Below are 12,234 nucleotides of genomic sequence, written 5' to 3'. Positions count from 1 at the left end.
CGTATCAGCCACTCCTCCGCCTCACGTCAGTGGAGCGCCATATCTTCCCCTTCTCCATCTAGCGACAACGGTAATCGAGCGCCGTTTTCTTTTCTTCACCATTCTTATTATTCTTCAAAAATGCCTCGCGCTGAAGCTGGAAGTACAAAGGCGATTAGCAACAAGATCAAATCTGTAAGCTAGCACGTCTGGCTCTGACTTTGAGAAATGGTTCTAACGAAATGAACAGAAAGGTTTAGGGCGGTTGCGATGGTACTGTCAGGCATGCGAGCGTCAGATGCGAGATGAAAACGGCTTCAAATGGTGAGTTCCGATTGAAATGAGAGATGAGATTGAGGCAGGGCGCGTTGCTGATGTATATCCAGTCATGTCCAGAGCGAAAGTCACGTCCGGCAGGTGTTGCTGATCGGTGAAGACCCGAAGAAATACATCCAAGACTACAGTAAACAGTTTATGGACAATTTCGTCAGCCTTCTCAGGTCTACGCATGGAGAGAAGCAGGTCCATATAAACCAGTTCTATCAGCAAGTTATTGCCGATAAGGAGGTGAGTTTTGTTTTAGAAACAACCAAAGTCGATGTGATACTAATATATATTTCTGCAATAGCATATTCACATGAACGCTACACAATGGAAGAGTCTTACACAATTTGCAGCACACCTAGGCCGGGAAGGAATCTGTCGCGTGGAGGAAACCGAGAAGGGCCTTTTCGTATCGTGGATCGATAATAGCCCGGAGACAATGAGGCGAAGAGAGGCCGTTCTCAAGAAGGAACGACAAGATCGAGGCGACGAAGAGAGGGAACAGCGCGAAATACAACAGCAGGTTGAACGGGCCCGACAGAATGCGGATAAGGAGGAAGAAGTGGATCCCGAAGCCAAGGTGCTGCAGCGGAAGGAGGGTGAGAAGGTGAAGCTCAATATTGGATTCGGCTCTAAGTCTAATGCTGAGTCGAAATCCGAATCACCAAAGACGGAATCGCCAGAGGAAAAGGATAACAGTGCCACCCCAGCCGCGTCAGACGCTGCTCAGGCCCCTGCGGCCCCTGCTCAGGCTGCGCCAAAATTATCCGTCTCGTTTGGAAACAAAAAGCCAAAGAATGTCTTCGCCTCTGCGGTGAAGAAGAATCCGCTTGCTGGAAAGAAGGGGCCGGTTATGGAGCAGCCAAAGAAGATGACCGAACAGGAAAGAATCATGAAGGCTGAGATGGAAGCGATGGAACGCAAGCGCATGCGTGGTGACTCTGGATTCTCAAATGCCAAGCGTCCCAAGATTTCTTGAATTGGATGTATCCCAACCCTGGCGCCACTTTCTTTGGCATAGCCAACAATCTCGATATCACGCGCCCTGCTTTCTCTTCAAACAAGGAACCCTCCAGGGCTTGATTTGAAAGGTTATTACCATGGCAGCAAACCCCACCGAATACCCCAAGACGACAGTTTGATTTATTTGCTGCTCTTCTTAATCATATCCGCGATGGTTTTCGCTGGATGCGGATATTCGGGCTTAGCTTCAACCACTTGATTGAACATGTGGACTTTGCTACAGCATATTGCAGGTTACTATTACAAGTGTAATGCATCCTGTACCCCAGGCTTGACGCAGTGCGCAGATACCAGCCGCTGGGCTTCGCACTCGCGAATGCGATGAAATCCCATTAATAGCCAATGGCCAGCTACTGCACCGGTATTTTATTATATACATATTTACGAAGAATCAATGAATGATTTCATCACTAGCTCTCCGTCTGGTGTTATGACGTTGTAGACAGGCAAACTCCGATGCCCAAGTGATTCTATGCATGGACCAGTCTAGCTAGAATCCTCAAAATATCCTATATAGTGAGATCTGTTTGATGTTGATAAGCCAAGCGACTCATGCCACAATTTCGTTGCCTGCTCCTAAGACCGGGGATTATTTCCCCTGGGTAAGGCCTATATTCTCATATATTGTTGTTTTTGGCAGGGGACCCGGCTTTAACTGATGTTTCTTATTTCCGGGCCACGCGAGTTCCAGCGGTCATCGTATTTCTGTCACTTAGGGGCGTTTATATTGACTATGTGCCAGATAAAAGTGAAATTGAACGTACTAATATCACGGCAGGAGTTTGACGCCTTGTTTCATGTCCAGAAACGGCAATTTCGGGCACTCTCCGGTTTGAGACATGGCGGAGACATTGTCCGGTGTTTGAAGTGCAGACAGTTTATATTATTGTTGGGAATCAAGCCCACCATGATCCAACATGATATATACTCGACAACAGGTTGACCCTGTTTGGTCTTGTTCCACTGCTATTCTTTCTTTCCTTTGTTTGCTTTCTTTTCCGACTGCCCAGCATGCTGGTGCTGTCTTTCGCTCTTTTCTTGCTCTCTGCTGTGCAGAGTTCCACCGCAGCTTTGACGGAATCCAACTTGGAGAAAAAGGTTGATGTGCTGGCACTGAAGAATTCCTTTAATCCTGTCAAAGAAGCCTACTGGACTGGCTATCCTCACCACAGACGAACCCCGTTTGCTGTTTCCCCCGATGGCAAGTCCGCCTACATTGCCTATCTTGATAGCAGTGAAACCGATGTTCATGTTCAGCAGCTTGATCCGAGTAGCTTTGAAGCTACTGGCACTGCGGTAACTGTTACTGGAGGCAAAGAGGGTATGTACATTCCATATCAATATGGTATCGGAGCCACCACTAAGACTAGTAGCTGGTGGTCTCGTCGCCCACGATGACGGCTTCGCACTGTTGACCAACGAGGCCATGCCTTCTGGAACCACAAATGCCCCTCCGAGTGATACCCCCGTTCCTGTGCTCTACCGGTACACCGACGGAGAACAGACATGGAAGACTTGGCTAGGTGGTCCTGGAGTCCACGAGTCCGATGGTCTTTCAGCTTCCCCAGACATGAACGGTGACCTTGTCTATTCGGAGGAAGCAGGCTTATACGGTGCCTACTTTGTTGTGACAGACTACTCTGGAGACGCCTCGGGACATTATGGCGACAGTATTGAATATGTTTCCAAGAACGGTACGCTCGAGACTATCGAGGGTGCCACTAGCTCCTGGGGATGCAGCCACAACACCGGGATCGCGTTTGAGGCCGCCGATGCTGCTCCATTTGCTAGTATCTGTGCGGAAGATCAGGGTGCGATCTGGCTCAACACCAAGACCCAGGGAATGACGACCGACGGTGTCAAGATCTCCAACGAGAACACAACAAACGGAGCTGACGGTGAGCCGATGGGTGGTATGTCGGGTAGCTACAGCGGTCTGGCCAGATTTGCTGGTAGTACCCGGTACATCTTCTCGTGGGTGTCCCGTGGTGCCATTGATCTGACCGAGAATGAATGGATGGGCAGTGGTTACACCAACGCACAGAACCGCACCAACAACCGAAACGTTGCTATTTCCTTATTCTCCGACAAGTATACCAAGGTTGGCTCCCAAGCCTCATCGAAGGTCGGGGCAGAGGACGGCGACAGCCAAGTGAACTGGATTACAGAGGGCAGCAACGACTGCTCCAACGCTCACGTTGCAACCTTTGGCACCGGCAATGCCCTGGTTACGTGGGAGGAGATTTCGGATCCAGTTTGCGACTTTATTGCTATGGGATGCCGTGGCGAATTTGCGGGATCGTTCTTCCAGCAGGTCGACCCTGATGGCTCCAAGGTTGGCGAGCCGATCAAGAGCACTGATGCCTATGTTGCGGGAGATATGGTGACCATGAGCGATGGTCGCATCTGCTGGCCGTATGTGAGCATGGCCTGGGATCTGTCTCAGCCCGTCGCTGCCCTGAGTGTTTCGACGACCAAGAAGATGAGCTTTGCCTGCATCAGTCTTGATGGGTCATCTAGCAACACTACCACGGAGTCGTCTAAAGCAGCAGTCACGGAGACCACCTCTGTCGCCAGTAAATCTACTGTCGAAACTCCGACCACACTTATGACCAAGGCGCGCGTCTCATCTACCGGTACTCCCGCAGAATCCTCTGCCGGCTCTGTCTCGGAGATTTTGCCGACAGCTGAAGCCCAGAATGCGCCCTCTACGACTCCAACTCCAGAGGCCGCAGCTCCACCCGCGAGCTCCTGTGGAGACATTCTGCCTCAATCATCTAGCACCCCTATTGCTTCAAACACTCCCTCGCCTCAGCCTACATCTTGGTTCCCTGGATGGTGGCCAAACTGGGATTTCACCAGACCTGCTGCTGGCAACTGGGGATTCTAGTAGAGACCAGCAATAAGGTCCAACGATCGGTTGTAGATGGTCAATATTTGTTCTATTCCTGTCGATTTCTATTTGGACAATAGAATATATTCTATCTACAGTAATCCTTTTTTTCATAAATCGTATCATAATCACTGTCTGATAGGCTATACACATTGTCTGATTTACTTTAGCATCTTTACTGCTCAATATATATTTTAGCCGAGTACCACCACATCTAGCAAAAAAGTCGAAAATACATCGTTAGTAGAATAAAAATATAGTTTCATAGGTTATAATACCACACGAACTTCTAAAAAGGTAATAATACCTATAAAACAACTCAATTGGAACCATCGTAAAAAAATCACGTTACTCAAACCCCTGCAGCCCTAGCCCAGCCTTCAACATGATTGGCTAGTGTCGAACCAACGCACAAATAAGCATCTTGGCAACATCAAGACAATAGTCATCCACTTTGACATGAACAGCCCGGGTGGTCTAGTGGTATGATTCTCGCTTAGGGAGAGCTCAATGAGTTCTAGCAACCCAAGCATATCTGCGAGAGGTCCCGCGTTCGATCCGCGGCTCGGGCCTGTTATCTTTTTTTTTTTTTTTGAGCGAGCCGAAGAGGAGAGAGAAAGAAGGTGAGGAGAGGGGGTTTTTTTTTGGTTGCTGATTTTGCTATTTAAATCAATCTACTTAATTTTTATGCAGGAGCTTGGACCCCCGCTACATGCAGTGTCAGATTAATTATAAATCCTCGAATAGAACCCCTTGTTTTCCCTGTCGATAACAGATAAGACAAGATACAAGGAAGCCCCTCCAGTGCCTCTTCTTTATCGGTAATCCCACTAGTTCAGCGATAGTGAATCTGATCTCGATAACCCAAAGCATCGCATCCAATCTCCGAGCTCGGGCATTCGGGCAGAGAAACCCTGGGATCCTGGACGGTGATCGGAATGCGGGACGAGAATGAGGGGCAGCTCTGGTAGTTCGGGTGACTGCCCCGAAGTCAAAGTCGTCTGAAGAGTCATTCACTCTTCCTGCGTGGATTCTTCGATTTTCCAACTCACTTACTTCATTTCACTTTAGCTGTGTTACATCTGGATAGGATATCAACGGTACAATGGCATTGAAAGGACAGACTCTCGCTTTTATCGGATGCGGTATTTAACCAGATACAACCAAAATGACTAGACAGATTGACTGATCGCAATAGGAAACATGGGCTCCGCCATCCTGGACGGATTGCTAGACGCAACCCGTTCGACCTCGTCTGAAGAAGCCAGAATCTCGCGATTCATCGTGAGCACAAAAACCGCATCGTCGGCAACCCAGCTCCAGTCTCGCTTTGCAGCAGACGAAGCCCGAGTCAGCTTCCACTCTGACTACAATGTCGAAGCGATGAAAGAGGCCGACATTATCATACTCGGATGTAAACCGTACTTTGCAGAGGCGGTCCTCGGCCAAGAGGGAGTGAAAGAGGCACTTGCTGGAAAGTTCGTGATTAGTGTTGTGGCGGGTAAAACGCCCCAAGTGCTCGAGGAGTACATCTACAAGGGATCGGCGCCGACTCCCAAGCCGTACGTTGTGCGTGCCATTCCCAACGTTGCTGCGCGTGTTCATGAATCGATGACGATCGTCGAAGACAACCCCACACTCCCGGCCGACCTGGCAGATATCCTGGGCTGGATATTCGAGCAGATCGGCAAGGTCAAAGTGCTGGCGCCGGAGTTGTTCAATGTGGGCTCGATGCTGGTCGGGTCGGGAATGGCGGTGTTATCAGTGGCTCTTGATGGGATTCTGGATGGATGTGTGTATGAGGGGATTCGGAGACCAGATGCGTTGGAGATGGCTGCACAGGGATTGCTAGGGATGGCCGAGTTGCTGCGACAGGGAGAGCATCCGGCGACGTTTAGAGAGAGCATTTCGTCGCCGCGAGGATGTACGATTGGGGCGTTGGTGACGGTGGAAAAGGCGGGCGTGAGGGGGTCTTTTGCGCAGTCGGTCATTGATGGGACGAAGAGGTTGCAATGATAGATGGTAGATCTCATGAAATTAAGCCTACAAAAGAATAAAACGCATTCATTGAAGCACATGATCAGTATAAATAAAAATACTTTGAATGGATAATGCCACCGACTGACGGCAGGACAGACCGAAAGCTACTCGGCAAGGGACCCCGAATGCATCAGATATACAGGTTGGCCATGCAGAACAAGTCATTCAGCCTGCTATACTCCAATCGGACGGTGAACCGTGGTTCTGATCTACCCCAGACCCCTCATTGCTCAGTATACACCGTATAAAACCAGCCTGTAGACCAGATCAATCATCAACAACAATCAACCCATCAGTCAAGATGAAGACTCTCTATCCCAAACGACCACTCCTCTATACCAGACTCTGTTTGATTCCATCCCAGTCATATCAATATCAATCCCAATCCACAAGCCATGCCCTCCCTCACTCCCCTCCCTCTACAAAAACACCACCCTCTCCCCTCGCCATGATGCCCACCAAATCCCTCCTCCGCTCAACACTCTTCACTTCCATCATGTCCTCTCCCCTCCTCAATCCGTGCCTCGCAATAATCCAAGGCCTGGTAAACTCCAAATCCGCCCTGCTCAATCCCGGCAAAAACCCCGCCATCAACTACCTCCTCCAAAAGACCGTCTACAACCACTTTTGCGCTGGCGCTACCGAAACAGAGGTTAAGAGGACGATACAATACATGAAGAAGATGGGGTTTACAGGCGTGATCATGGGGCCTGGCCGGGAGGTTGTGTTGAAGATGGACGAGTCTGCCCCGGCTGAGTCGAAGGAGAGTCAGAAGATGGCGCTTTTGGAGGCTGTAGAGCAGTGGAAGGGAGGGCTTTTGGATACGTTAAATATGCTCGATGAGGGGGATTATCTGAATGTCAAGTTTGTGTTACTTTCTGGATGCTGAAGATGAGGTGCTAATCGAATTGATAGATATACCGGTGCCGGCCCGATTGCTGTCGAGGCGCTTTCTCGAGGGGATGCCACTGCCCCAACAGTTATCCAAGAGGCGATGAGGGAAGTTTGCAACATGGCTGTGTCTCGAAAAGCACGGCTCTGGATTGACGCCGAGCAGCAGGCTCTCCAGCCTGCCATCGACGCATGGACAATCAACCTGATGCGCGAGTTCAACCGTAATGGCGTGGTGGTCCTCAACACCATTCAAGCATACCTGAAAGCATCTGCAGACAACGTCGACCACCATCTCCATCTCGCACAAAAAGAAGGATGGGCACTGGGGATTAAACTCGTTCGGGGCGCCTACATCGCCCACGACATGCGAGAGAGAATCCACGACACCAAAGCCGACACAGACCGCAACTACAACCACATCGTCAAGAGTCTCGTTACACGCCAATCGCCCATCCAGGACTCAGCAGTAAATAGCAACCCCTTCCCGACAGTCCGGTTATTCGTGGCATCCCACAACGCTGAGACAGTACGCAAGGCGTATTCGCTCTACAAACAGCGCGTTCTAGACAACCAACCCACCATCCCCATCCAATTCGGACAACTACAAGGCATGGCAGACGATGTGAGCTGCGAGTTGCTGGCTGAGAACAAGAAAGCCGACAAGAGCGGGAAATGGACAGCGCCGGGGGCGTTCAAGTGTCTCTGCTGGGGGACGACGGAGGAGTGTCTGCATTTCCTGCTGCGGAGGGCGGTTGAAAATAAGGGGGCTGTCCAGCGGACGAAAGATATGGCGGTTGCATTGCGGAGAGAAGTGTGGAGGAGAATGCGGAGTGTTTTTGTTTGATCATGGGATCATAGTTCGGATCGGAAGCCGAGTGGAGGGGAATATTTGGAATATATCTGCACAGTCATACATGCATTCAATCTGATCAAATCATTGCATGCCACATCTCGTGCATTCGTATACAAACGCTGGTCGGGAGGGGCCGCCGATTCGGGCGGGGATTCCGATGAAGCTATACACGCAGCACAACAGAGTATTCAAATCATTGGCCCTCGTCTTGATTTCAAAACATCCTTTGCCTCGTAGTAATCCACTTCCTCATCATCCATAATGCCCTCCATCTCACATCCTTCCAGAATCTCGAGGACAAAATCCTGACAGTCCCATTCGAGCGTCTCATTGTCCACCCGTGCATTGTCGACCACCATCTTGATGGTAGGAATATCCGGTTCTCCAATCTCACAAAGAAAGACGTATTCAATAAAAGTGTCTGTATCGGATGGCTTTCCGTTCGAAATGACTTTCTGGAAGTTGGGATGTTCGCCGTCGACTTCAAAGATGAGATCTTCACTGTCGGTGTGCAGGTATAACGACCAGTGTTGGAAATTGCCGTAGTGGGGGTGATGGATTGCTGCAGATAGAAAGGGGAGCATTTTGATTGAGAGGATTTATTGAAGATATCTTTTGAATGGTGTATTCTTTGATGGTTGTATTCTTTGTGGATGTGAATGCAGATGTTTGTTATATTCACGGCGATGACTGCATTCCAACTGCTGCCTGTTGCTCGTCTATAAAACCCTCATTTTTTCTATTTTCTTCTTCCTCTCATATATTCTTCGTATATATCTATATATTATCCTCTGCTCACTTCTCTCTGTATGATGAGTTTGACATCCGCACCCCAGCCAGCGTCTTCTACATAATTTCATTCTCAATCCGCAGTCTTGATCCATAACACAGCATCAAAGACACTTCCTTGATGAATATGATCAACACAGGCAAGCTATTCCTCCTATACAAACTTCCGCCTTTTCTAACGATTCTATCCAACTAGTTCTTATATCCACACGGAACCCACAGAACGTCTGTCCTAAGACCGGTTTATACATTCAACTCCTACCACGACTATCCACTGAATGTACAGTACCCAGGCTCAGTCACAATCGATGCTACTTCGAATAGTCGTACCAATGATTCGACCGATTGGCTAGTCGTCTGGATGATATACTCGCAACTAAACCTGAACCGCATTGAACCATTCTGAAGCGTTTTGCTGATACCCCAGCGTTTCTCTGCGTGTTTGTGGTTACATTTTGATACCGATCAACACGGAACTCACGATGTTGATATCATTTTGGGTTGAAGTTGTGTAACTTGCATATATGGGTAAGTGGCATCTTTATCTTTGTTGTCTAGATACGGACTAATTGGGATGTAGAAATGCTCAAATACCCAGGGAAATCGACAGATACCATATACGGAATACTTTCAGATTCATGGTCGCTCGTCAATGAGATGGTCAGACATTCATTCACGCCAGCTCTAACACTCGGAAGAAAAGCGAGGACAATGGATCGGGCTTGAAAGGCCTTGTATTATAAAGTAAGTCGGTGCTTAACCTGACTCATCCTGATACTTTGTATCCAACTTGGTTGAATAATTGTTAACTGATGAATGCTTAGACAAACATCGAATTCTACCATCCCCAGTGTCTCCTCAAAAGCGAACGATGGCAATAGAAGATATACAGATCCAAGACTGGCTTGAGGAATCGAGCCGAGTTAAGAGTATACCGATTCCCAAAAATTGCGGTTCGAATAACGCAATCTCCCAAGGAACAATCGTATCTTCTAGGGGAACAGGAGGTACTCAATCTCTCCTCGCCTTCTGGAAATGCAATGATTGTGTCTTCTGGTGACGGCAGATCGCCGACTGCTTAATCGCATCAACCTCCATCCAAAACCGTTGACAATTGGCGAGGTTCAATATTCATCTGCTGTCTTCTCCAACTTCTGGAGTAAAAAGACCTCGAATTTGTCTCAATGTATAGGGCCACCAAGATCATCGCTATGATTGGGGGAGCAAAGAAATCGAACGAAGATCAGGAAGTTTTGGGAGAAATATTTGTCCTTTTTAACCGGAAACCTGAGCGACGGTAGCAATTTGATAAGATACGCGAACTGTTTGACCGAATTTGGCATGCCACCAAGAAGATATTGTGGAGCTTATGGTAATATGTCCATTTCCATATGTGTATACGCAGACTGACAAAGCGTACAGGACTTGCAAACCGCAATCCAGAACTCTTCAATAAACCCACGCATTGAAAGAATAATGGTTGAAGTGGCAAATCTGTCGGTGCTTCGAGATTGGGCTGATAGTACAGATGAAGAATATAACATATCAGACCCCCTCGAGAGCGCTGTATGCCATATGGAATCGTGGTTCTGTTTCTATATACGATCAAACCATTCCTTTAGCAAAGATAGGGACAGACATACGGCATCGTTGCCGTCAGATGAACGTCCAGCAGAACGACTGCACCGGATCTAGATGCTGATGATCCCAAATTTGCCAGACTGGAATCCAGACCTGAAGTATTTGCAGTCACTGAAGAGTGCTTGTTTATATTTACCACATTGGCGCTTTCGACCTACCTGTCATCGACTGCTCGTGATATCACACGCAAAACGAATCCACGAAGACACACAAATTCCAGGACTGATATCCCTACATGAACGCTGTTATCCTCGAATAGCACTGAATATGGATGACCTTTCCAACCGGTGGGGAACCCAAATGGAGAGAAAATTAGGAAGTACTCAAAAAAGGCTTGAATGGACTTGAAAGATGTACCACAATGCATTCACCAATAATATGTGGATGGCAGCTTGCATATCTATTAGCATATCTACTCTATCTGCCATATTAAATCCATAAAATAAAACTAGCTATTAAGTTATGTAGGTAAAACTTTAGTTTATAGAAGAGCTAACTATATTGTTAAAGTAATTAAATTGACATTGATTGGCCATTGCTTACCCGTCTCTCATTTTCTGTATAATTACCACACCCTGGATTCTCTAGCGGAATATAACAGCTACATCACACCTTAAAAGCGTATGATAGTCTATAGATGGTGGATGGCAGCTTGAATATCGATTAACCTCCATATCGAATAAATCACTCATCTGCCGGCACAGGCAACCCATTATGAAAAACAACCTTCCGTTTCTGCTTCTCCATCGCTTCGATGGCATTCTTCCTGCGTAGATCACGAGCTTCCTGATCCGTCAACAGCACAAAGTCATATGTCAGTAAGCGCGTGCCCAGCTCGACTCCATACCGAGCCGCCATATTGGGATCCGTCACAGACGACAGATCGACAATGAGTGAATCTTTGACGCCAAAGACAGGATCGGATGTTTCGTACGGATCACCGCGGGGGTAGAGCGCACTGCCAATTAGAATAGCCTAGATAAAGAGCAAGATGAAAACTCACGTTATCAACAAATCATACCCCTCTTTATCGAGCATGAAATGCACATGTCCCGGCCGATTCGGATGTCTCCCCAATTTACTCAACATCTTCCCAACCGGCCCATCCATCGGAATCGGATACGGAACAGGCACGATGGCATTAAAGAAGAACTCCCCATTCGTGTCAGACACCAAAACACCTCGTCCATCCGGCCCCGCCCGATCCGGATTCTGCACATCGTAAAACCCCTTCGAATCGCCCTCCCACACATCAACCTTGACATTGGGAATAACCTTTCCAGCCGAATCGCGAATCGAGCAGACCACCAACAACGGCGTCGCGTCGGGGTCACTATGCAGTGTAGCCCCGTTTTCGACATTCTGCGCGTCATGCGTGTGGAAAGGGCCTAACACCGTCCCCTCCGTGGCTGGCTGCATGCGCGGATGGTTAATAGAGTCAACCAGCATACTCAGTCCCAGCGTGTCAGATAGAAGAATCATCTCGTGGCGGAGGTCGTTGCTGATTTGGCCGATCTCAGTGAGGAATTGGATGCCGGATTGCCATTCGTCGGTGGAGAGACGGGTTTCGCGGGCAAAGTCGTGGAGATAGGTGGTGATGCGGTTCAGGAGATAGCGAAGACGGGGATCGGGGCATTGTGAGTTGACGATGTGGACGTTTTCGGTGATGTTGTCGGTGGTGAGGTCTTTCATGGGGGGGATGGAGGAGGGGGCGGTACAGCGGGACATCTTGAAGCAATTGAAGCAATTGAATTGAATGGAAGAATATCGAATGTAATAAAATGAAAAATCCGAAGAT

The 12,234-nt window shown here is 48.4% G+C and overlaps 6 protein-coding genes and 1 non-coding gene across 7 annotated transcripts; 5 read left to right on the top strand and 2 right to left on the bottom strand.

Moving 5' to 3' along the window:
• Nucleotides 1–62: 62 nt before the first annotated feature.
• On the top strand, nt 63–1,681 carry ASPWEDRAFT_41205 (putative C2H2 finger domain protein (Kin17)). Its single transcript, XM_040835499.1, has 4 exons — nt 63–174; nt 230–303; nt 366–546; nt 608–1,681. The coding sequence occupies exons 1-4, from the start codon at nt 121–123 to the stop codon at nt 1,280–1,282; spliced, it is 984 nt and encodes a 327-aa protein (XP_040689658.1). The 5' UTR covers nt 63–120; the 3' UTR covers nt 1,283–1,681.
• A 562-nt stretch (nt 1,682–2,243) lies between these two features.
• On the top strand, nt 2,244–4,422 carry ASPWEDRAFT_41204 (uncharacterized protein). The gene is made up of 2 exons (XM_040835498.1): nt 2,244–2,647; nt 2,700–4,422. The coding sequence occupies exons 1-2, from the start codon at nt 2,338–2,340 to the stop codon at nt 4,214–4,216; spliced, it is 1,827 nt and encodes a 608-aa protein (XP_040689657.1). The 5' UTR covers nt 2,244–2,337; the 3' UTR covers nt 4,217–4,422.
• A 263-nt stretch (nt 4,423–4,685) lies between these two features.
• On the top strand, nt 4,686–4,791 carry ASPWEDRAFT_t131. Its single transcript has one exon. It is a non-coding gene; the product is annotated as a tRNA-Pro (tRNA).
• Nucleotides 4,792–5,324: 533 nt separating this feature from the next.
• On the top strand, nt 5,325–6,235 carry ASPWEDRAFT_109839 (pyrroline-5-carboxylate reductase; the record flags this gene model as incomplete). Its single annotated transcript, XM_040828119.1, has 2 exons — nt 5,325–5,364; nt 5,418–6,235. 2 exons carry the CDS (start codon nt 5,325–5,327, stop codon nt 6,233–6,235), a joined length of 858 nt encoding a protein of 285 aa, XP_040689656.1.
• Nucleotides 6,236–6,710: 475 nt separating this feature from the next.
• ASPWEDRAFT_28569 (putative proline oxidase Put1) lies at nt 6,711–7,997 on the top strand (the record flags this gene model as incomplete). The annotated part of the gene is made up of 2 exons (XM_040833155.1): nt 6,711–7,123; nt 7,175–7,997. 2 exons carry the CDS (start codon nt 6,711–6,713, stop codon nt 7,995–7,997), a joined length of 1,236 nt encoding a protein of 411 aa, XP_040689655.1.
• A 197-nt stretch (nt 7,998–8,194) lies between these two features.
• Nucleotides 8,195–8,590, bottom strand: ASPWEDRAFT_51875 (uncharacterized protein; the record flags this gene model as incomplete). Its single annotated transcript, XM_040837671.1, has 1 exon — nt 8,195–8,590. One exon carries the CDS (start codon nt 8,588–8,590, stop codon nt 8,195–8,197), a length of 396 nt encoding a protein of 131 aa, XP_040689654.1.
• Nucleotides 8,591–11,120: 2,530 nt separating this feature from the next.
• Nucleotides 11,121–12,164, bottom strand: ASPWEDRAFT_28567 (intradiol ring-cleavage dioxygenase; the record flags this gene model as incomplete). The annotated part of the gene is made up of 2 exons (XM_040833154.1): nt 11,121–11,394; nt 11,440–12,164. The coding sequence occupies 2 exons, from the start codon at nt 12,162–12,164 to the stop codon at nt 11,121–11,123; spliced, it is 999 nt and encodes a 332-aa protein (XP_040689653.1).
• Nucleotides 12,165–12,234: the final 70 nt, after the last annotated feature.

The sequence above is a fragment of the Aspergillus wentii genome, assembly GCF_001890725.1.
Source record: "Aspergillus wentii DTO 134E9 unplaced genomic scaffold ASPWEscaffold_4, whole genome shotgun sequence".
NCBI lineage: Eukaryota > Fungi > Ascomycota > Eurotiomycetes > Eurotiales > Aspergillaceae > Aspergillus > Aspergillus wentii.
The sequence above is the reverse complement of the archived record's forward strand: the minus strand, read 5'-3'. Positions and strand labels throughout refer to the sequence as shown.

Excerpts from the sequence above, each read along its gene's own strand:
- ASPWEDRAFT_41204 (XM_040835498.1), top strand. The coding sequence starts at position 2,338 with ATGCTGGTGCTGTCTTTCGCTCTTTTCTTGCTCTCTGCTGTGCAGAGT. Across the intron at positions 2,648-2,699 it reads TGTTACTGGAGGCAAAGAGG|CTGGTGGTCTCGTCGCCCAC; the intron begins GTATGTACATTC and ends TAAGACTAGTAG.
- ASPWEDRAFT_41205 (XM_040835499.1), top strand. The coding sequence starts at position 121 with ATGCCTCGCGCTGAAGCTGGAAGTACAAAGGCGATTAGCAACAAGATC. Across the intron at positions 175-229 it reads TTAGCAACAAGATCAAATCT|AAAGGTTTAGGGCGGTTGCG; the intron begins GTAAGCTAGCAC and ends CGAAATGAACAG. Across the intron at positions 547-607 it reads AAGTTATTGCCGATAAGGAG|CATATTCACATGAACGCTAC; the intron begins GTGAGTTTTGTT and ends TTTCTGCAATAG.